This window comes from Lutra lutra, chromosome 11 (genome assembly GCF_902655055.1).
Source record: "Lutra lutra chromosome 11, mLutLut1.2, whole genome shotgun sequence".
NCBI classification, from domain to species: domain Eukaryota; kingdom Metazoa; phylum Chordata; class Mammalia; order Carnivora; family Mustelidae; genus Lutra; species Lutra lutra.
The window spans coordinates 42,042,493-42,067,560 of NC_062288.1; the positions used below are offsets into that span (position 1 = coordinate 42,042,493).

Consider the following 25,068-nt stretch of genomic DNA (forward strand, 5'->3'; position numbering starts at 1 on the left):
TTTAAACCTTCACATGAAATGGGAGCTGGGTGGGACAAGGATGGATTCGGACAAGGATGGGGCAAGGACAAGGGTGGGACAAGGATGGATGATGTCAGGACAGTCCACATTTTGAAACATGGAGAATATATTTCTACAGAGTGAGTTTCTAAGTTATAGTTGGAGTTCTGTTAAGTGAATTTCGGCCTATTGAAGCTCCATGGAATCAGCTTCTAAAGCTGTTAAATTTAGAGAAACTAAAGTTATCATGCCCCAAATTCAGTGGGCTTTTTCAATTAAAATTCCAAATGTTTTTATAGTCTTTCATAATGATCATGATTATACTAAGCTCCAAAAAGGAGAATGTAAATTACATATTAATTTTTGCTGCGTTATAATGTTAAAAAAAATTTAAACCGTAGAGTGGATTTGGTGGTAGTTATTTGCTTTAGAGAATGTCTAACTTATGTGCAAGTAAAATTATTCAATTTACCAAAGTGTTATTGACACAAACTTTTTAGGAAGTCAGTTACACAAGGTTGAGGTTCATCTGAGGTTGTAAAAACATATTACTGAATAGTGTAATTTCTCATTGCTGCATAAAATGTTCTACAGACATTTAGTAGAATTAACTAATATCCTAAGAAGTTGTTATAAATGAGCATGAATAGATATTTTCCGTCCCCTTTCTAGTCTGATTTTTAAAAAGTCTAAGAAATTTGGTATTCAACTAACCCCTAAAAGGGAAAGAACTCATATGCACTGATGATTATATGTCTCACATTTCTCTGTGGAAAGATCTGCTTTTAAATTAGGTAAATTTTCTAAGGCTTTTTCTGAAATATTTTGTCCTAATAAAAAGAAGTTATTCAGTTATAAATTCCTAGCATACTGTTTCTAATCAGCTTCATGGAGGAAGTATTTCTTCTTCATGAAGGACTTTCACAAAATCTACCATTGCTAACGTCAAGAAGACAAAGCATAACTAAGCATAATTATACTAAAAATATTATTAGTACTATGGATTATGATTTCATATATAACTGCATATTACTATAGGCTGATTTTAACTTAGTTTCTTAAGGACCAGGAAATTAATTAGCCAACTAATATGTTCATTTTGAAGGTCTATACCGTATGGGTATGGGCGTGTGTGTGTGTGTGTGTGTGTGTGTGTGTTAAAGAAGTCCCTAAAGTTCACTGGTAATCATTGGCCCCTGATACTTTCTCCATACAGAGTAGAGATTCATGGTCATCTTTTTAGAATACTTTTAGTAGTTTCAATATACTCATGGTAGTGATTTAGAGATTTGGTTTATCTCATGAAAAATGCAAGCAGTGGACCTATAACCTGTAATTCTAAACATCTTCCTTGTATATGGGGAAACTTGCTGTTTATCATGTTACAGTTATATTTCCTTCCTGGAGCGTGTCTTGAACGCTGACTTCTTTGGCTAAACTGTTTACTTCAAGGTTATTTGGTAAAAAATACGTTTTTTGGTTTGGAGAAGAGAGTTAATCAGTCCAAATAGAAATTCCCTTTTCTAAATGATCTAATAGTTTAGAATGCCAGCCCGGTTATATGCAGTTTAGTTTTATTAACAAATGTATGATAATTTTCTCTGCTGAAGTTGGCTTTGGGATTTTTGAGCAGAAGATTATGTTGATATTTAAACTTAAAGTTTAAACAAGCACTGAAAGGTGTAATTGCATTTCTTTGGACAGAAGAGGGTATTCTAAGTGGGACCTGTGTATAGCAAATTAAAACAGGCATTATCCTTACATTCTGCAAGTTGTCATATCCAGATATTTTAAAAATCCTTATAACGGTCTTTGGATGTTTTGTTCATCCTCTTTATCTTCTTGTTAGTCTTGTTACCATCTGTATAAAAGATTTTAATTTAAATTGTATTCAACCAGGGTGTCTGGGTAGCTCAGTTGGTTAAGCATTTGCCTTTGGCTCAGGTCATGAGCCAAAGACCATCCTTTCCTAGGATCCAACCAGGAATCATGCTCCCTGCTCAGTGGGGAGCCTGTTTCTCCCTCTTCCACTCCCCCTGTTTGTGTTCTCTCTCTCTCTCTGTCAAATAAATAAAACCTTTAACGGAAAATAAAGTGTGGGGTATCTAGGTGGCTCAGTGGGTTAAAGCCTCTGCCTTCGGCTCAGGTCATGTTCCCAGAGTCCTGGGATTGAACCCTGCATTGGGCTCTGCTCAGCCGGAGCCTGCTTCCCCCTTTCTCTCTGCCTGCTTCTCTGCCTACTTGTGACTTGTGATCTGTCTGTCAAATAAATAAATAAAATCTTAAAAAAAAAGAAAAAGTGTATTCAACCTATGTTTTCACAGGGTAGAGTATATCATACTCTCTTAGCATGCTTTTTAAAAAGTGGCATATTTTTCTATGCTACTGAGAGAAAATAACTTATTAATAATTTTACTCTATGTAATTCCAAATTTGGATTATGTGCTCTATTTATGTGTAGTAAGATAGGATTAGGAATTCAGTTATCAAGGTAAAGAATATCAAATGAGTTAAGTTTAAACTCAGAGATTTGGTACAGAAATGGAGCCGAATGGTTTATTTTATTTGCTTATTGGCACTATGGAACACAACCTTGATCAAGACTCTCAGACCCAGGGCATCCATTGGGTTAAGTTCTTACTTCCTGTCAGCATAATCATTGACTTTTTACTCCTCCCTCATTTCTCCTATCCTGCTTATCACGGTATCTTGTCCCATCTCCTTTGAATTATGTCCTGAATCTGGTGGCTTCTTTCCATGTCTTAATTATTGTTGTACTGTTGTGTTTTCCCCTGCTAAAACCTCCCATCTCTAATTGAGTCATCTTACTGCTATAAGCACAGTCTTTCTTAAAAAGGAAAAATCTAAAGTGTAAAATCCTTAGCTTGGCATAAAAGACTTGGCACCCTCCGTTGTGTACCTCATGTTCTTTGCGAACTGAACTCACTTTTTATTGATAATGGTGTTATCCTTTTATCGCACCATGCTTTGAATACATGTTCCTTGTCAGGGTAGGGTAAAATAGATTACCTTAAATTAGATTAAGTTAGATTACCCTACTTGTGGTTACAATTTATGATAATAATTAGTGAAATTATAAAATCTGGCCCAAACTACCCGCAAGGATAATTGTAGGTGCTAGTACTACCATTTTACTGCATCTCAGAGTTTCAAGAAAGGTGGTCCACCAGCCGTTACTACTAAAACTACTTTGAAAATTCATCTTGGAAGATCTATTCTTTTCTCATCTGATGCCACACTTTGGCAAGTGGAGTTCATTCTTATCAGTACTTCTGTTAATATGCAAAAGATACTGTGTCCAGTTTGATTGTGTGACCTTGGTGGAATATATTTTTATATGATTTGCTATGTATTCTCAGTAACTAAAGATTCTGTAGCTACTCTTTGATTACAGTTTTAAAAGACCATCTTCAAAAAAGTTCAGAAATGTTTTCAGCCACGGTAGCCTTCTAAAAATAAGTCCATGGTCTCCCAGAGTGCTTGATAGGACAAGAAGTTTAGTGTATTTATTAAGTGGTCTTATTTCATATAAACATAGTTCTTGAATATACACCATATCAAAAGTTTTTTATTGAATGAACCTATTTTAATTACCTGTTTTTGAAATATCTGAGCATAGAAATTTTAGTCTTTTATATAGATGTGGAAAATAGGATGACAATAGGACCTGAATTCGAGTTAGTCACTGCCTTGTACTTTATTCACAATGATTTTAGATGAGCCTCACATTCAGAATATTAAAAAGAAATATGGAGCTACTCTTATTTGAGGCTCTTCTAATAAGTCTTCAGTAAGGAGGTCCAGAATATATGCCAGGTGATTTCTAGTTTTTTAATATTTATTTCATAAAGGCCAAGGGAAGATGGATAAATGATACCCACAGGTTCAACAAATGTTTGAGTAATTGTGCTAGGTGTTAGAGAAACCAAAAAAAAAAAAAAAAAAAAGAGAGAGAGAGAGAGACAAAAACCTTAATTTTGGTGGGATAAGAGTCTTATATTAACCATTTAAATACGAACTTAGTACAAACTAAACAGTTTAGCAAATGGTATTGGGTTTTTCTTTCTTTCATTAAGTGAAAATACAATAGCTAAAATATAGGTGGAATGAAAGGTAAGTGGGTGACTTGACATCTCCATCAAAAATAAGTTAACTGCATTATTCATAATGTTTAGACATATATTGTTCAGTACTTGTATCTCAACACTACATAGAAAAGATTCTAAAGATTCTTATTTTTTTTTCTTTGAGAGAGAGAGTGCAGGACCAAGGGAGGGGAGAGGCAGAGGTAGAGAGAGAGAAGCTTAAGCAGGCTCCACACCCCATGTTGAATTAGCACAGGACTCAGACTCATGACAATGAGATCATGACCTGAGCTGTAATCAAGAGTCAGACACTTAACTGACTGAGCCACCTAGGTCCCTGAGGATTTTAAAAATTCTAACCAGAAGTAAAGAGGGAAAGAATGTGAAGAAAGGGGAAATGTAAACCCAGTCGGCCCACCTTTTTTGTATAATTGGCTTTGGATGGGTTGGTTTTCCTCCCACAGTGAGATGAGTCTTCCCAGTATATCTGGAGATATTTAGGGTTTTGATTCCAAATGGCCCAGCTGTTCTATTCAGGTATTATTAATGATTCAACCTGTATCCAAAACTACAGCCTGGTATTTGTTCACTCAGTTCTTGGGCACTTGGGTTGAATTGTTATTTATCATTTCAGGACAAAAATAATTCAGATCTAATATAATAAACTGAAACTTTGTGACTTTATTCCAGTGGTAGGTTCTAGGCAGTGCCTCTTTGATTGAAGTACAGTTCAATCAATATCAATAGACTATTTTTGACTAAGATTATGGCCAGTTCTGTGGCTATTTTAGAGGAATAAAATATGATGCTATTCTAAAATATTTTATGACACTTTTCCCCTGCACTTAGTCATGCCACTAGTAGTTTTATTTTTTCTTAAGTTGCTCTCAGTCCTTGGCAGCATTTCCTGGCAACCTTTTATGCACAATATTTGTAGAATTGTTGAGGTGGAAGGTGTTCTGTGTATGCAAACACAGAACTGGTTTTTACCACATTCTGTTTTACTCCATAGCCTCTACAAAGGTGTCATTTTGCCTCAGACATTTTCCTTCAGGATGTTTCCTGCAGCTTTTGGCCATTTCCAACTTCAATGAAGCATCCAATTTTGGATAAACTACTGCTTCACAGCTACATATTTTATTCTTTGGTGTCAATATTTAGGAAAGTAAATTCTAGAATAAACATCTGTGTTTCCATATTTCTGAAGCCTTCATTCTGTTCAGCCTATTGGTTCTGGGTTTATAGAGAAGTGTAGTTAGTTGTGTATTTGCCAGTCAATGACATGTTCACCATTGCTGGACTGGGGGACACACTGTGGGGAAAATACAGCTCATAGACTGAGTTTAATTTATTAGATTCTTTTTCATTAAGCAGATCAGTGATATCCACACATATCCCAGTACAGATTTCCATTTATCATTTGTCTGCCATCAATAAATTTGCTTTCCTGGCAGTCATATCTCACTGAGATTAAGCAGTTCACTCACTTTTTAGGCCTTTACTCTTAACTTGTATAGTTAACCATGAAGTTAACCAATTACTATGCCATTATAAGCTAACCTGTAGTTATTATTACCTAAGCAAATTGTTTATAGCTTAGACTTAAGTGCTTAAATCTTACCTTTTTTGTAAATTGTATGTTAAAATATATTTGGACTTAGAAATCTTACAAATTTTCAGTGTAAATATGAGAAGAAATATTTAATGGTCTACGAGACCATATTCATTCTTAATTCTAATAAGAGGTCAGAATGCTGATAATTTTTTTTTCAGAAGCTTTTTCAGAATCAGAGGAACTACCATTGTCATACAGATTTCTAAAGATTTCATTTTACATGGTAGAGTTTGTCATTTTTGTAGTAGTGATAAGACCTCGATCCTGTAATGTTAGTAGTCGTAATCAATTCTTTCTTGGCCTTGAAAATTATTTTAAGACTCTGTTCTTTATTGACATACCCAGTAGATGGCTGTGTAGTGTGAAAAGAGCCTGGTTGTTTTTTTGTTTTGTTTGTTTTCTTTTTCTTTTCTTTTCTTTTCTTTTTCTTTTTTTTTTTTTTTGGTCCCTTCCAGATTTATTAGCACCCTGCAAGGAGAAGGTCTTCTTCAAGGCTTGTTTCCATCCTGTCTTGTCCATGTGACTCTTTCTAAACCCCTCAGTCCAGCCTTACCATTCCATTTCTCGAGGTAAACTCTACTTTTTCCCATAAAAGGAACTCCTGGCTATTGATCCCTTCCTGGTTCTTGCTGCAGCCTTCCTTGGAAACTTGACTCTCTGATTGCCTTCTCTAGAGGGTAGGGATGGGCAAAAATCCCATTAGTGGAGTGACTGTGGATGCTCTACTTCAGGTAGTTTCCCCTCTAGGTTCGCCAAGAGCTCATTTCTTTACCAGGCTACCTAGGAAGAAAGTGTACCTCTCTAAGGCTAGCATCAGTTTTTCTCAGAGTCAACACAATCAAAATACTAGAAGAATATTGAAATTTTAAGTATACATGTGTCTGGTTCTAGAAGGAATTTAATAACTCACATTTGGTTTGCAGCTATTCTGTAAATTTATAGTCTTAGATTCAAATATGCTAAGAGGATAAATGTGAATTTCAGATCCTCCTCTGGTCGTTATTTCATGTATTGAAAGACTTGCCTTAGCATTATTACTCAGTCTGCTGCTCCCTTGTCCTTTCAAAGTTACTACCTGAATGGCTCATACCTTCTAGCAGTTTTTATGTTAATTCCTCCCAAGCTGTTGGTTATATGGAACTTCAAGAAAAACTCATGGGAACAATATTCCTCGTGTTCTCCATATTTTTGTAGCAAGAACGCGGCTATAGTTTTTAATCTGTGCCTTTAATACTTGAAGGTCACTTTAGCTTTATTAAAATGTGTTCAGTGTACGCCATTCTGGATAATTTTGTCCAGATAAATAAACATATACGTTCATACATACATACATACACACACAAACTTTTATTTTAGGGTTTTTTGTTTTGTTTTTGAGAGAGGGAGCAAGCGCGGGACAAAAGGGAGAGGAAGAGAGAGAATCTTGGTCAGACTTCATGCTGAGCGCAGAGCCTGACATTGGGCTCAATCTCACTCACAACCCTGAGATCATTACCTGAGCCAAAATCAAGTCAGACACTCAACTGACTGAGCCACCCAGACGCCTCTATATTTTTTAGTTGCTTTGGTTTCCTTCAGGGACTCCTCTATTAAACATGTTGGACCATCTTGTTTAAATTACATTTTAATCATTTTCTCTTGAAATCTTTTGATCTCATTTTTTTAAGATACAAAATTTGTCTTGTGTTCCATGTTCTATTTCTGTTAAGGTGTTGCCCATTGTGCTTTTTGTGATTTAGTCTTCATTCCTGAAATAAATTTTTCTTATGCTTCTATGTCTTTCCTGACTTTGCTCACCTCTCTTTTTATACCTTCCTTGTCCTCAAACACATCACTTCTGATTTTTCTAATTAGGAGATTTTTTGTTGCTTCTATCATTTAAAAAAAAAGATTTTTTAGTTTGTTTTGAACTATTAGTATAATTTTCAGCCTATATGGGCATGTCTTTCTTGCATGCTTTCATTATATATAGACCATCATTGATTCCTTGTGCTGTTTACCCTTGTGGTATGATTATGTGGGATTAGTTTGCTTTTTTTTTTCCCCCCTCACAATTTAAGTGATATGATTTTTCCTGTACTTTTAGGAGGGAGATGTCATTCAGGATAGCTTTTCTAGCCTCAGAGCTCTATTTTTCTCAATTATCTTTTTTTGTTTGTTTTTTTATAAAATGACTTAAAATCTCTTGCTTCTGTTATCACCCTCCTTACCTACCTTCCCCAACTTTATCTCGACTTTCTCTTTGCTTTGCTTGTATTGTCCCTGTAATGTTCAGTTTAGATTGGACTCAGAGTAATTTCTCTTTCGTGTTGGACTCTGTATTGGAAGCAGCTTTTGTTACATTTGAAACTCGTCATTTAGTTCTGGTACTTCAGACTTTCTTCAGTTGGTGTCCTCCTGCATTCCTGTAGAACCCCCTCCCAATTTTGGCTACTGTTCTCAGATTGCATTTACCTTCTAGTGATTGGTTTTCTTTTGTTCTCAGGATCTTCAGAAGCCCACATATTTTCTTTCTGCTGCCTCTCAGACAGATCCTGAAAACATGATGGTTAATTTCTGAATCTTTGTCCCTACTAACTTATATTTGGAGTTTTTGTGGGGCTATTTTGTGACAGTATTGTGTTGCAGATGCTGTCCCTGAGTCTTTTGTTTGGCTAGTTCAATTGTCCTGTTGTCACAGGGAGCTTTAAAATCTTTTCTGCTATCAGCTTTTCCCCTTTTGGAATGTTTTGACATTAACTTTTATATGAAGAACTGCCTTGAATACTGACTTACTGCTCTACGTAATGGACAGAAAATGCTACAAATATTAGAAACCTGCCATAATGCTAAAATAAAAATAAGAGGTTCATATTATGAAATTAAAAGTTCCTGGACATATAAAGAGAGTGCTTCACTAGTCTTTACTATGACTTCACCAAGGTTCTTTAAAGGACTATTATTTTGCCACCAGAAAAAAATGAAATAAAACATCATTAACATCTTATCTGCTCTACACGTAACTTCTTTGGAGATGTTTTCCAAACGTCAGAGCTCTATCTCCCTTTGTTACGTATTCTTCCACTGCTTGTCACCAGGCTTTGTGGTGATCTTAGGGAAGTTTTTTTTATAACCCTTGATTCCAAAAGGTACTCTCTTGGGTTTCCTTTGAAAACAAGCTGAAGGCTTTTCTCCGAGTGTCTTATTTCAACTTATGTGCCATTTGACACAAATTTGATTGAGTGAGCTATATCTCAGAAAGTTGTTCCTAAATGGCTGCATGACTGCATTTTTTTAAAAATTGTTTTTCTTGACAGACCTCAGGTTACAGGCTGTGTCAGGCTTCATTTGGTCAGAAGCATGTTTGTTTCTCTTGTCAACTTCTTGATTGGTTCCTTTCCAGATTTCTGGAGGGCAGCCATATGGTCATTTCTGCATGTTCTCTAGATTGCCTCTGTGGCAGAATTCCAGGTCTGGTTGATTTGTGTTTCAGAATCTACCCACTCTAAGAGGGTTTCAATTTTTGCCTTTAGTTTGATTTCAGATAACACGTTCAGATCTCATGTCCTTCCTTTCTCTTATCTGAAGTTCATTTAATTTTGATGATTTTATTTCAGGTGGCCAGTGTATTTTCATATTCTTATATGTCAAGGAAGAAAGACCCATAAAGGCCATTAGTAAAGTGCCTGGACTATACTGATTTTGGAAAACTGAATCTAGTAATAATTTTATTAGATAAGCAATTTTTTTTAAAAATTTATTTGACAGACAGATCACAAGCAGGCAGAGAGGCAGGCAGAGAGAGACAGGAGGAGGAGGCAGGCTCCCCGCTGAGCAGAGAGCCCTATGCGGGACTCGATCCCAGGACTGAGATCATGACCTGAGCCGAAGGCAGAGGCTTTAACCACTGAGCCACCCAGGTGCCCCTTAGATAAGCAATATTAATGTTAGATTGGCTAGAGAAGTATACTAATCTCCTTTCTACAGTTTTAAATTATTTCTTACACAGTTAAAAAAATTTTTTAGCTAATTTATTTTAAAAATCATTCTCTAACTGTCAGGTAAGAAGAAAATTACTGATGTTAAAGAAAAAAATATTTATGAGACTTGTTAAAGAAAGGTAAAGCAAACTTCATTCAGGGAGACTATCATGATTGGTGTAGGGACCTCTGCAGGGGAGTTTTGGAGTCGGGGAGAGAGATCGGGCTCTGAATACAACAAGGATTGGTGGGGATTTCTAGGCAAGGAGCGTGGTGAGTATTAGTAGATGAAAAATTACTATAGAGGAAGGAAACATTGGAGTAAGGAGGGATTCTGGCTAAACAGATCTCACAGGATTATCGTTAAAGGTAGACCAGAGTGATCAGCTATCATATGGGGAGGGGTAGAGGTTGAGGAACCTGATCAGATATCAAGGGTGATCAGAAATTGAGGATGGGGAATTCTTTCTAAAATTGGATAGTGCAGAGATAAACATGAAAGCCCAAAAGTTAGGGCCTAGTTGAGAAGAGTTCAAAGGAGACCGACTAAAGTTTGGTCAAGGAGAAACTCTGACAGTGATAATAATTTAAAACTATAACTCTCAAGGAAGAGGTCTTATTACAGAAATACTGATGCAAACCTCTGATAACAGATCTTTAGCAAAATTATGGTTAACCTCAGTGAGTCAATAGGAGGAATATTTCCAGCCTGTATTTATTTATGGTTGTTCGTGATCTCCACTAGATCAGGAACTGTAACGTTTCAAGTTGAAAAAGGCAGTATAATGTCTTCAGTCTTGGCTCAATCAATTTTTATTTTGATTTCAGTGGTGAAGATTGAAGTTATATGAATGAGTTAAGTTTGACATCATGAAAAGCTCATTGATTTTCTGGTAAAGGTTGTTTAACTCGGGCTTAAATGCTTTAATCAAATTAATTATTAACATTTAACTTTACTTTGCTTATATATTCAATTTAATTTTGTTCTGGCACTTTCATTTTATAAGGGAACCTACTTAATATATTTTTTCAGACTTCCTCATATTTTTCAGGAAGTAGATTTTATTGTACTTAACTTTTATTTGCATGCAAAATACCCTGCTTGGGTGGGAAGGTCTCTGTCCAAAAGAAAGCTTTTTTGAACTTTGTTATCGCATCTGTCTGGTGCCCCTAAGCATTTTGCCTAGAGTGCTCTTAAAATTTGAAGGTTTCTATGTCATGGCTGGCACTAAATTTAGAAAATGACATTTTGAAGGAGATGATGAGTGTTTAAATTTATTAGTTTCTAGGGGCGCCTGGGTGGCTCAGTTGGTTAAGTGTCAGACTCTTGATTTCAGCTCAGGTCATGATCTCAGAGTCATGAGATGGAGCCCTGGGCTCCATGCTGGGGGTGGGGCCTGCTTGAGATTCTCTCACCCCTTGGCCTCTCCCTCAACCCACCACTCACACCCCCTCTATCGCTCTCTAAAAAAAAATAAATAAAAATAAAAAGTATTAGATTCTAGAAGTTTAGCTGCTAGGAGCAGATTTCAAAGAATTGGCTGATATATTTGCAGCAGGATATTTCCTTAGGTATTTGTGGTCAAACTTTCAGTGCTTCAAATGGGAGTAAGTTACTGTCATAAAAGGATTTTCTTTTCTTTTCTTTTTTAAATTTCATTTATTTGACAGACAAGAGATCACAAGTGGGCAGAGAGGCAGGCAGAGAGAGAGGGGGAAGCAGGCTCCCTGCTGAGCAGAGCACCTGATGCGGGGCTCCATCCCAGGACCCCTGGATCATGACCTGAGCCGAAGGCAGAGGCTTTAACCCACTGAGCCACTCAGGCGCTCCAAAGGATTTTATTTTCTAGCACCTAAAATTACAAACGATCTAGTACCAATCCTTCAGACATAGGTTCTTAAGCTTTTAGTAGCATTAAGAGTCACCTGAGATGCTTACTAAAAATTCAGATCTCTTGATCCCACTACCAGAGTGTCACATGGTTGTAAGAAATCAGGCACAGAAATGAGCATATTTAACAAAAGTCTTTCACTTTGAGAAGCATTGCTTTAGGACTTCTGTGTTTCCCAGCCCTTATGATGCATCTGAATCAGTCAGGTTTGCTTTTAAAAAAATATGTTAATAACCTGGTTCCATCCTATAACTTCTTGATTAGAATCTCTGGGAGTGTGGCCTGGTAACTTGCATTTTGAACAAGCTTCCTGGTTCTCCTTCTATGGAAAGCCACATAGAATCCCGTCCTTGAGTTCCATCGTTTAGTCCACCATTGAATTGTCTGAGGGTCTTGTGTCTTTTTATTCTAGGATCTCCCAATATCTCATTTCTAGAAGAAATACTAAAAAGATGTTTCTTTTACTTTTCAGACAGTCCCAGGTGTTAATGTTGTAGTGGCTAAAAAGCATTGCCAATTTTTTAAAGCATTTTTTAACATTGTTCTAATCAATACTAGGTAATTTTAAGTCACATGCATACACACACACATGCATAATGGGACTTAATGACTGTTTTTGTTTTGAATGTTAACAAAGTTAAGTGATAAACATGGTTGTTTTTACTATGATAACTTAAATGATAAGATGTGGTGGCTTGTTTCATAGCTAAAGTTCTTTAAGTTTCCAATATTCAATAATTTTTTTTAAACTTGTGGAAGTTTTAGTTTGTTTTCCACTGCAGATTAGTTTCTTAAGGCATGAGATTTCCAAACTCACTAACCAGAAAATCTTTAGGCATTACCACGGAAGTAAAAATTGTTGGGAAAAGATAAATTAATTTAATATCATGTTACACTGCTTCGGCAGATTTTGTCCGTTTTGAACAATGCTTAATTTGTTATTCAAATTTAGGGTTACCTAATATAGAGTTTCTTGCCTTTAAACCTGTTTTTTTTTTTTTTTTTTTTTTTTTTTTTTGGTTATTACATTAAAGTTGAATTTCCATTTGGTTGTTAGAGAGCAAGAATTATTTTGTACAGTCCTCCGTAGGTACCTCAAGGAGGCCCAGGCCTACCAACTGCTGCTGCCTTGTGGCTTTCTATTCAGGGAGGCAAAGAGGGACAGGAAAGCACAACCTTTAGATGAATGTAATGAGGAAGACTTTTTACATATTGTAGCTATCAACAGTCCTTTTTTGGTTCTGTTAAAAGGATGATAGTACTGGAAATGGATGTGATTTTTTTTTTCCCCCTATTTTTTTTTTTCTGAAGTTATTCTGTATTTTATCCTCAAATATTTAAGTAAGGGTATTAGCAGCAGGACTGGTAAGTAGCATGGCAAAGACTCTCACTACTCCTTTGGTGTAGTTGGAGAGCATCATTCTTGCTATCTGCTGAATAATTTATTTTTTGCCTTGTTTGCCTTCTTATCCTTCATTGGTGTATGTTTGCCATACATACATTGCTTTATATTATAATTCAATTATATGTATCCTATCTCCCCAACCAGTGTATAAACTCTTTGAAGAGAGTCTGAAACTTATTTTGTAATTTCCCTTGGTACATGTAACAGTACTTTCCATATGGTAGATGTTTAGCAAGTTTTCTTTAGTAATAATGATTACCTGTTTTCACCACTCATGAAGGTACTGTTTTCCCGATGCCTCTTTAAGTAATGATAATAAGTATTTATTTGATTTTCTTTCATACTTTATGTAAGTATAATTGAATCTTTATTTTAGCAATTTTATAGGTTATTCAAGCTCTTATAAATTAATTCAAAAATTGTCTCTAGTAGTGCTTGCTTCTAGCTCATAAGGTGTCCTCTGGTTTGATCTAACTTGAATTGAGGAAATTCTGTAGAAAAATATTGTGATTACCCAATTCAAAAATAAATACATATTCTAATAACAACGGTAATTATGAAATAAACAATTTATTGTGTTGAATATATAAGTAATGCAAAACCAGTGTTGATTTTCCTTAGTGCAGTACATTGTAAAACCTGAATTGGTAGGAGATACTATGAAATGAATAAACAAAAATTTGTGAGAGTCAGGGCTTAGATATAAGGCAATTAAAGACTAACTCACTGCCATGGAAATTTGGATAATAATAACAGGTCATCTTGCTGAAATAGAATTGCCCTGTTTATGATAAATCATAGATTTTGTTAAATCTAAGGCTATAGTGATATTTGATAGATGGGGTTATTATGACTAATCATATTTTGGAAGAAGACATCCTCGCCAATTTTCAAACCTGTTCTGAATTTTTACACTTCAGATAATTTGGAAATTAATAATACCCTGTCTTTGACATTTTCCTGGTTGTGAGCAGTGGTGAGAATCTTTATTTTAAAGAATATGTCTGAAATAGGAACTTTAAAGAATATTTGCTTCATATACTTGAATTTCTTGAAAAAAAAATGATGATGGGTAGTGTGAATTTTATAACAAGATATGGATATTGTATTGTCCTAACTTATTTTTTCTTTTCAAGGGAGACCTTTTTATTTGTTTGTTTTGGTGTTGGTAAAACCTGGTGCTTATTTACACATTCTTTTTTTTTTTTTCAAAGATATTATTTATTTCAATCTCAAGTAGGTGGAGAGGCAGGCAGAGAGAGAGAGAGAGAGAGAGAGGAGGAAGCAGGCTCCCTACTGAGCAGAGAGCCCGATGCGGGGCTCGATCCCAGGACCCTGAGATCATGACCAGAGCCGAAGGCAGAGGTTTAACCCACTGAGCCATCCAGGTGCCCCTTATTTACACATTCTTAACACAATTAAGCGGTAGGGTAATATTGTGAAACTAGACAGCTAAGTGGGCAATCTATGCATTGAATCTAGCACTCAGTTTCAGGTCCATTGAAGTGAGTGGGGCCATCTGCTGAGATACAGGGAGAAAACATCCTAATTTCCATTTTTTTATACATGTATATTTTAATTTTGTATTCCATATCATATGTTTGTTTTATCTGTTTTATAATATTTAGCATATTAGTAATATAGTACATACCACATTTATAAATAAATAGCCTATTTACCAATAGGAGTTTTTAGTCAAAATGGTTTGAAGACCACAGTTCTGACAAAGTAGCTAATCACAGGATACTAAGAGGAGAATATGTGATCATTTGAGAGTAATGGGCAAAGGTCCAGTGATAAAATTAATAGTAGGAGTTACTAAATACAAATTAAAATATATAGATCAAGGGGCCAATTTATATAGATTCTTCATTATAAAACATAAAAATAGCCCCTATAGTTTGTTTTCCAAGTTAGGAGGAGTTTTAATAGCTTTAAGTTGAGTACATACAACATTTTAATAGTTTGGAGCAATTTAAGTTTAGGCACAGGTTTTTCACATGTAATGGTTCTTCTTTTCCTGATTATAGCTGACCTTTTATGTAGGACTTTTTTTTATTTAGTAGTGTACTGCTATAAATGTTGGCTCCTTTTTAAGGGATAATATGTTTTTGTCTTTTGTGTCCTGCTGGTGGAGGGAATATAAAGTAACTTCTAAAACTTTTAAACAAATTATTATAAATTAGATTATGAGAGACATGTTTTCCGGAGTTACTAATATTTGTGGGTATTGCTTTTATAGCCAGGAAAAAAATTCTTGAAAGAATTAATAGAAATAACTTCTACTATTAAAAACAGTTTACATAGAAATTAGTTTTGACAAGAAGAAGGAAAGAAACAGTGAAATATAGGACACACAGCAAGGAAGCATTGCAAATAGGAAGAAAAATGTTATATAACAAGTTAAACTTTTTATAGCAATAATATAAGTGGGGTAAATTTACTTTCTACAAGAAGGCATACTACAAAGTTCTTTTTTTTTTTCCAAAAAGCCTAGTTTATATACTGTATACAAGAGACACGCATAAACAGAATGATTGAAGGAAATGGAAAATTAAAGAATAGGGAACCAGGCAAATTATAATGGAGAGCAAAAGGGGGTCATAATGTTTCATTTAAAAGAGTTTTAAAAAGTGATAAATGGAACAGATTATAATGGTGAAGTGTGCAAACCAGGATGATGACACCATGGATCAGTATATGTTAAATTACACAGAACTCAAATATAAATGATAAAAAATTGCAAGAAAGAGGGGCATGTGTGTGGCTTAGTTGTTTGAGCATCTGGCTCTTGATTTTGCCTCAGGTCATGGTCTCAGGGTCCTGGGATCAAGCCCTCTGTCAGGCTCCATGCTCAGCACGAAATCTGCTTGTCTCTCTCCGTCTACTCCTGCCCCCATGCTCATGTGCTCTCTCTCTCTCTCCAATAAATAAATAAATTGCAGGAAAGAAAGAGAATTATTAGTTCTCAATGGTAGTTTAGAAATTTGAGAGTTCTCTTCTAAATCTGTGATCCACTGGTAATTATATTATTCCTATATTCTATATTTTTATTTCAGTTGAGGTACAAGACAAATAAAGAGGTATATATTCTGAAAACAGAAAATATATCTTCTTCATAACTCATGAAGTGTTTATAAAAGTTGAAAGAAAATTCAGGTAATTGCAAAGTGTAGGTTGAAATAGGTCATCCTAGATTCTCTGCCCACGGTAAAATGAAATTAGGGTGCTGTGTTTTGTTGTCTGATAAAAAAAAAAAAAACTACTTAATGTATTCTGGTTTCAGGAAGATAGTTAAAGAACAGTGTTCAGTAACAAATGTCTCTTGACTATAATGTGCAAGGCATTTTAGTTCAATGTGAGATATAATCCTGAATAAGACTTTGAGCCTTGGAGCTTGTAATTCAAGGGGTTTTATTATAGAAAGCACATCGGTGGTAAATTACTGGGGATGTATATATGAAAACCTCTATAATTTCTTTGTAAAGAAACTGTAGAGTTCGTTATGATCATTTTAATTTTCAACAGAAGTACTTAGAGTTACCCAAAAGGAGAGAAGTAGGTGGTTGTGGTAGATGGATTGAATGGTATAGAATGTCTGGAGATCTTGCTTCCTTTTTACCTCTGCCTTCTGTTAGCAGTTCTCTTTCATTAGACAATTCAGTTTTATCCCTCTGGGCTTCAGCTTCTTCATATGTAAATGATGAAATTGAATTCAAATATAGAGTTCTTTATACATGTTATTTTTGTGTAGCTGTGAATAAATTGATCAAATAAGTATTGAGCATTGACTCCTTTTCCGTATGCAGAGGCTGAACTTGTTGGGGAGAAAGACAAACTTAGGGTTGCATGCAAGCAGAGGTAGAGATGGAGAAAGAAAACACTGGGAAAAGTTTCACAGAGGTGACGTGACACCGAAACTGGTCTGGGAGATAAGACTTTGTCAAGTGAACAAAAAAAGGAGAGCGTTCTAGGCTCAGTAAATAATAGAATGTGTAGAGGCAGCGAAGGGAGTGTTTTACATTTGGGATACTGCAGTTAGTTCATTTGGCACTTTGTAGTTAGTGTGGATTTATAGAGGAGTAGCAAGACATTAAACACAGAGGTCTGGGAGCCAATTGTAAAAAATGCAGGCTTTACATTAAAGGCAATGATTACGGAAATGTTTTTTTTTAGTAGTGTTGGGAGGTAGCCCTTTAAGATTTAATTGAGATGGATGCAGGGATAGCAGTTAGGAAACTGGCAGTCCAGGTGAGACATGAGGGAGTCTTAATTAAAGTAATGGCAGTGACAAAGATGGGTCGGTTTTAGAATAGATTTCTAAAATTGGGTGGGCTTCACAGCATCTGTGACAGCCCTGGAAGGATATGCAAGATTTAACATGTGAACATATTTTCCTTCAGAGAGGGTCTACAAATTTCATCAGGTCATAGAAGGGAGCTTTTAGGGTAAATACATATTCTAGGGAAAATTGACAGGGTGACATTTGCTATAAGCTATGAAGTTTAAATAATTTTAAATTTTACATAATTTGTCAGTGACTAATCTAATTTTTTTTTTCACTTTTTATAGTGGACAGGCCAAAATCTCAGCAAATTCGAACCTCTAGTACAATAAGGCGAACCTCTTCTTTGGATACGATAACAGGACCTTATCTCACAGGACAGTGGCCACGGGATCCTCATGTTCATTACCCTTCATGCATGAAAGATAAAGCTACTCAGGTAAAATAAGCAAATCAGGATCAGTTTTACTACTCTGCAGTTCTTCTGTTTTGATCACATTAAAGAAAATGTAATTTCATTAAATTTTTCCAAATTTGAAATATATTCAACCAAAAAAGGAAGCCATTTCTTTTTTAAACTTTGTTTTTTGTCATTTGGGTTTTAAAAGTTTTAAAATTATTTAAAATTTAATAAATAGCACAGAAGTCTATATTACATGGTTTTTGAGACATAGTTTTAAGAATTGCTTAACAGAAATTAATATAATAACTAGTATCTATATGAGAAAATTATAAATAAGTTTTGGAGAAAAGTTTGCACTGTTCTTGGACATAATTTGTAAAATATTAACACATGGCTTGTCACACTTTTCTACGTGTCGAAGGTTCCCCAACCTTTTTGATTTTAGAAGTGTTTCCTTCCAAGTCAGGAAAAAGTCTGAAAACATCTTAATTTATGATTTCTGAGTTCTTGACCATATCTTCATAATAGTAGTCAATCAGCATTGTGAAGAACTAAAAATATAAGAGATGGTTATTGGTGTTAAAGAACTTGGACCATAGTTAGGAACATAGATGTAAATTTCTGAAAATCAGTAGTAGAAGATAGTATGTAATTAGATGTTTGATGAAGAAAGCACGTCAATGTGAGAGAATCAAAAGGAATGAGAAGATTTGGGGCTTTGTGGATTAGGGAAATGGAAGGATTAGAGCCTCATGTCTGAAGATAAAAGGGAGAAAATTTTGGACATGATTTATGAGAATCTTTGCAATTTTTGTAATTTTCTCAGCAAGTTGAAACCATGAAATTCCTCATATCAATTTTGTCTTTGTAATATTTTGTGCTTCTCCCCTACGCCCCTGGTCTTTTGCTTTCCGTTCTTCATTTTGTGAGGAAAAGGATCAGTTGATATGGTATGCAGTAGGATTCTCCAATAGAAATAACTAGCAAAACTTAGATGTAGGCCTGGACTCTTAGAAATTATAAATGGGTGCAGGTAATTCAGGACCACCTTTCTGGAGGAGTTGGGTTGACACGTGTGGTAAGTGTAGACATGGAACATAAAGAAAGGTCAAGAGACCAAGGACTTAGTCTTTGGAAATGCACAGAGGGAAAGAGAAAACTAATATATTCATCTGGAAGCAACAGAGAGAGGAGGGAGGGGGTTAACATTTACTGACGATGGATCATGTGCTGTGTGTTTTATATCCTGAGTTTCATTTAATTCTCATAAGAATGTTACAAGATGACATAGATGGGGAAGCTGAGACTCAGGGAGGATAAGTGACTTACTCAGGATCATAAAGCTAGAAAGTGTTGGAGCCAGGTTTCTGACACAAGTTAGTTTGTCAGTCATTCTGAGCTTCAGTTTTATGGTGTTTTTAGGATAAATGGAATGCTGTGCGTGCATGTATCACTTAGTAGAGTGACTGGCACTGTACTTCAAGATAAACTCTCTTTTTAGATTTGAAAAAAATCCTACTTTTTATTGATCATGTACTTTATGCAGACACTATTCAGAAAGAGGAGCCAGAAAAAGAGCAAAACCTAAGAGAACTGATAGTCTAGCCTTAGAAGCAAGGGAATGATGTTCTGAGGAAGAATTGGTAACACTGTCAGGTGCTAAAGAGAGATCATGGAGAAGAAGGGCTCAAGTTAGGAATTCGGGGCACATTATCTTGGAGAGTGTAATATTGATGATATGACAGAGGAGGAAACGCAGATATTGGAGAGTTAAGAGAGCGAGGTAGAGATAGAAAAAAGGGTTTCTTAAGCTTGTCTGTTTCTTTATCTGCATGACGGGGTTAGTGAAGCCTAGCTCATGATAATGTTACATGACTAAATATGATAATATTTGAAAGTGAGTATGTTAATACCTATTGGTAGTAGATACAGATAGGGTCATTTGTAATGCAAATTTAAATGAAGACCAACATACCATGTACATATAAGTTAAAATAATAAATGTGTGTGTGTGTGTGTGTATAAAATATATTTTGTTCTCTCATTTTGACAAATATACCCTATGGACCTTGAACTTTAGGTTTGAACTAAGAAGTTGGATTCTTCAGGACGTACATGCCAGAATATGTCTGCATGCGTTGAGCACATCCTGCCTTCTGAGACTAAACCTGTATCTCTTCCTACCCCACACACCATTCTCTTCTCTGAGGGATGGCTTCACATATAACGTTTCAACCACCCTGTCCTCACAGCTATGCTTCATTCATATTTCTTCAGCAAATGAGACCCAGGGTATAGGTTCTTTCAGACCTTGGAGGCAAGGCTACTCTTTTTAGGCAAGGAATTCCTGGGTCTAGATTATCCAGGGCATAGACTGAAGCAGAGGTGTGGGCTCATGGTGTGTATGTTCTTTTGGACCTATGATCTCTTTACCTGTGAGGAGGGGTATGACTAGAAGAGGGCCAGAACAGTTGCACCTAAAACCTGAGGTCCAGGACAGAAGTCTGCATGGATTTCCATTTAGATACTTATTTGAGAAAGGACATTGAAAGGAAGGTAAAACATAAGCCTCATTTTACAGATGAGATACTGAGGCATGGATAAGTTAAGTAATTTGTTGTTTATATCGCTACTTAATCAAGAGATTTGAACCCAGATTTGGCTGATTCTAAAGCTTTTGCTTTTTCTCCAAATCCCCACTGCCTCTCAGAGTAACCACTAAAGCATATGACATGTTAAGAGTAAGAAATGTTCTTGCCCCCAAGTCTCTGTTGGTTTAATTAAAGATACAAGAGATGAACATATGAAATGTTTTTTTTTTTTTTTTTTTTTTTATTGCCATATCCATTCTTCTTGGGCTAAATCTTGAGCTCTTAGGAAGGCAAGTAGAAGTTTTTGTATTTAGGGGAAGTCAGTGGAGGGAACGTGTACAGTCTGTTTACTACATATATTAAATATCAAGGCTGTCTGGTTTTGATGGAGGGTGTCTCTAGTATTTTCTTCCTTTCATATTTCCATATTTCAACTACTATAATTATTGAGGGTTAGGAATAAAATTCTTAATGTTTAATATACTTACACATTGGGCCTTTGAGAAAGAAGTAGCACAGTGTTGTGAAAAATACCATGGACCTTGGAGATGGATCATGTGTTCAAATCAAGGCCCAATCTGAGAGAACCTACCTTCTGGGAGAATGGAAGTGTTTTTATATCTTGATAGAGGTGTTTGTTATGTGGGTGAATGTATTTGTCAGAATGTATATAAGTATACACTTGTATATTTTACTGTATAACTTAATTTTAAAAATATAGAGCAGTAAACAAATATTGAACTCTAATCAGATGTTTAGGGGTGAAGTGTACTGCTGTCTGCAGCTTGCCTTGAAATGAATCAAAAATAAAATCAATTGATGGACAGGTAGATATATGTTGAGGCAAATAAAGTAAAGTATTATGTATAGAATTTGTTGACATTATGAGTGCTCACTTAAGGGGTTTTTCTTCCGTAAAGTGGTATGTTAGCAGTTTTTTTAATAATATGTTGGGGAAATAATCATGGCCCACTAAATTAACTTTCATGTGGTCCAAACTTCACTTTCCTTTTCTATAAATTGAAGTTAGCAATACCCAGTTTGCATGATTCTCATGCATTTATTCTGAGGACTAAAAGAGAAACAGCTTCACACCTTTAAGGCCAGTGAAGACATGGATCATTGCCAGCTTATTAGAATAATCTGTATAGCTTAATAGAAATAAAAACTAAAAACCCATTTGTGGAATTTAATATTACTCTAAGACATTAGCCTTGCAGATACAACCTTTTTTTAAAGAAAAAATTATTGCCGACTCTTAAAATTGAACTTTATAGGGGCACCTGGATGGCTCAGTGGGTTAAGCCGCTGCCTTCAGCTCAGGTCGTGATCCCGGGGTCCTGGAATCGAGTCCTGCATCGGGCTCTCTGCTTTGGCAGGGAGCCTGCTTCCTCCTCTCTCTCTCTGCCCGACTCTCTGCCTACTAATGCTCTCTGTCTGTCAAATAAATTAAAAAATCTTTAAAAAAAATTTGAACTTTATAGTAATCAGACAGTAATATTTTCTCAGTTTTCACCATATAGTCTAAAGCTTCATCTCTGGATGGATTTAAAGTTCTGAACATGAGCATGTTTTTAAATGAGAAAGTAATGCATATAGTTTTTATAAAGTGGTCAAACAGTGAAATATAGCTTAGAGCAATAATAAAAGGTGTTTCTTCTGAATTCCCAGGTAGAGTAGCAATGAGGGCTTTTCACAAATATATACATTCTCTCTTCATGGTACATGGTAGGATTTTACTTCTCTGCCCACTTAAAGTTAAGTTTGGCCATGAAACTTACTATGGGAAGAAGCGTTAAAGAGCTGGTGCACCAAAACAAGACAATTATATGAAAATAATATGAAAAATATATGACAATATCCCTGATGAATTTAGATGTAAAAAAACCTCAAAAAAATTATTAGCAAACCTAATTCAACAATACATTAAAAGGATCATACACCATAATCAGTGAGATTTATTCCAGGGATACAAGGATGGTGTAACACCTGAAAATTATTCAGTGTGATATACCACATTAACAGAAGGATTAAAAGTATACGATTTTCTCAGTAGATGCAGAGAAAGCAGTGGACAGAATTCAACATTCATTTGTGATTAAAAAAGAATTTCAAGGGGCCCCTGGGTGGCTCAGTGGGTTAAAGCCTCTGCCTTCGACTCAGGTCATGATCCCAGGACCCTGGGATCAAGCCCCACATTAGGCTCTCTGCTCAGCGGGGAGCCTGCTTCCCTTCCTCTCTCTCTGGCTGCCTCTCTGACTATTTGTGATCTCTGTCAAATAAATGAAATCTTAAAAAAAAAAAAAGAATTTCAAAATAATGAGTATAGAGATAATGTATCTCAACACAATAAAGGCCATCTTTGCCAAGCCCATACCTAACATCATACTCAATGGTGAAAAACTGAAAACTTCTTCTTTAACATCAGGAACAAAATAAGGATGCCTGCTCCACATACTCCACATAGTATTGGACATCTTAGCCAGAGCAGTTAGGCAAGAAAAGGAAATAAAAGGCTTCCAAATAGGAAAAGAAGAAGTAACACTGTCACTATTTGCAGATAATATGATGTTATATATAGGAGACCCTGAAAACTCCAAAAGACTGGTAGAACTAATAAATGAATTCAATATGAAGTTACAGGATACAATATCAATATACAGAAATTTGTTGTGTTTCTTTATGCTAATAATATATCAGACATTTTAAGAAAATCCCATTTACAATTGCTTCAAGAGAATAAAATAGGTAGGAAAATAACCTAACATAATAAAATTTTTTTTTAAAAAAGGAAATAATCTAACCAAGGAGGTGAAAGACCTGTACACTGAATTATATAAGGCATTGACTACAGAAATGGAAGAAGACACAGATAAATAGCCATTCCATGCTTATGGATTAGAAGAATTAATATTGTCAAAATGTTCATATTCCCTAAAGCAGTCTACAGATTGAGTGCAATCCCTGTCGAAATTCCAGTGGCATTTTTCACAGAAATAGAACAAACAAGCCTAAAATTTATATTGAACCACGAAAGAGCCTGAATAGCTAAAGCATCCTGAGAAGGAACAAACTGGAGACATCATAATTCCTTACTTCCAACCATATTAACAATGCTATTATAATCAAAACAGTGTCGTATTGGTGTAAAAACCGACACTTAGATCAGTGGAAGAGAACAGAGCCCGGAAATTAACCTGTGCACATATAATCAATTTACCACTGAGGAGGAAAGAATATACAATGCGGAAAGGACAAGGTTCCTCAATAAATGATGTTGGGAAAACTGTATCACTGTCCTATATTATACACAAAAATTTAACTCAGATGGACTAATGACTTAAATGTAAGACCTGAAACCATAAAAAATATTCTAGAACAAAACACAGCTTTTTGACATAGGTGTTAGTGGCAATTTTTGAATTTGACATTAAAAGTAAAGGCAACAAAGGCAAAAATAAACAAGTGGGACAACATCAGACTAAAAAGCTTCTGCATAGCAAAGGAAACCATAAACAAAATGAAAAGACATCCTACTGAACAGGAGAAAATATTTACAAATTATATCCAAAATAGCAAAGAACTCCTATAATTCAATGGCAAAATAACAAACAGTCCAGTTAAAAAATGGATAGAAGATCTGAATAGGCATTTTTCCAAAGAAGGCATTTAGACAACTCGAAGGAATATGAAAAGATGCTCAGCATCACTAATGATAAGGGAAATGCAATCAAAGCCACAGTGAGATACCACCTCACACCTGTCAGACTGTTAGGAAAAAAAATAAGAGATAACAAATGTTGACCAGGATGTGGAAAAAGGGAAATGCTTGTTCATTGTTGGTGGGAATATAAATTGGTGCAGCCACTATGGAAAACAGTATGGAGTTTCTTCAGAAAATTAAAAATAGAACTACCATATCATCCAGCAATTCTACTTCTGGGTATTTATCCAAAGAAGACAAAACACTAAGCCGAAAATGTACATACACCCCCATGGTCTTTGGACAGTTATTTACAGTACCCAAGGTGTGGAAGCAATCTAAATGATTATCAACAGATAGATAGACAAAGAAGTTGTGCTGTGTAGATACAATGGAATATTATTCAGCCATAAAAAAAGAATGAAAGCTTGTCATTTGCAGCAACATGAATGGACCTTGATATAATGAAAGCATTATACTTCAGTGAAATAAATCAAAGACAAACGTGATCAAATATGATCTCACGTATATGTGGAATCTTTAAAAAAAAACACACATGCAAAGAATAGATTGATGGTTGCTGGGAGTTGGGGGGGGTGAGTGAAATGGGTGAAAATAAAATTATTTATAAAATAATTTGTCTAGGGGGTGTCATGTACCCCATGGCAACTATAGTTACTAATCCTGTATTGCATATTTGAAAGTTGGTAAGAAAGAAAATCTTAAAAGTTGTCATTACAAGAAAAAATTCCCATAACTGTGAGTGGCGATGGTGTTGGGATTATTGTGCTGATCCCTTCACAGCATAGACAAATATTGAACCAAGTTTTACACCTGCAGCTAATATAATGCTATATGTCAGTTATATCTCAATAAACTTAAAGAACTGGTGCATTCACTCTGACAGGAGTAGCATTAAGTATACTCATTTTACTAATTGTTTTTCTTCTTAAATTGGAAGTGATTCTTTATGTGTGAAATGCCATTGCATCATTGAAATGAATATGTTGTTTTGACTCATTATGTGTAAGATGGTGAATTTCTTTAATAGATTACTTAATAATTGGTCATGACTACATTTTCGAATAAATGCTATTTATGGAGTCCTT

General features: G+C 35.3%; 1 protein-coding gene across 1 annotated transcript in view; it reads left to right on the forward strand.

The window, feature by feature from the left end:
• The window catches only part of GLCCI1 (glucocorticoid induced 1), a 110,323-nt gene that overhangs the window by 15,566 nt on the left and 69,689 nt on the right, over positions 1-25,068 (forward strand). Inside the window, exon 2 of the mRNA XM_047694836.1 lies at positions 17,550-17,701. Coding sequence (XP_047550792.1) covers positions 17,550-17,701 — 152 coding nt within the window. The remainder of the gene's footprint in view (positions 1-17,549; positions 17,702-25,068) is intronic.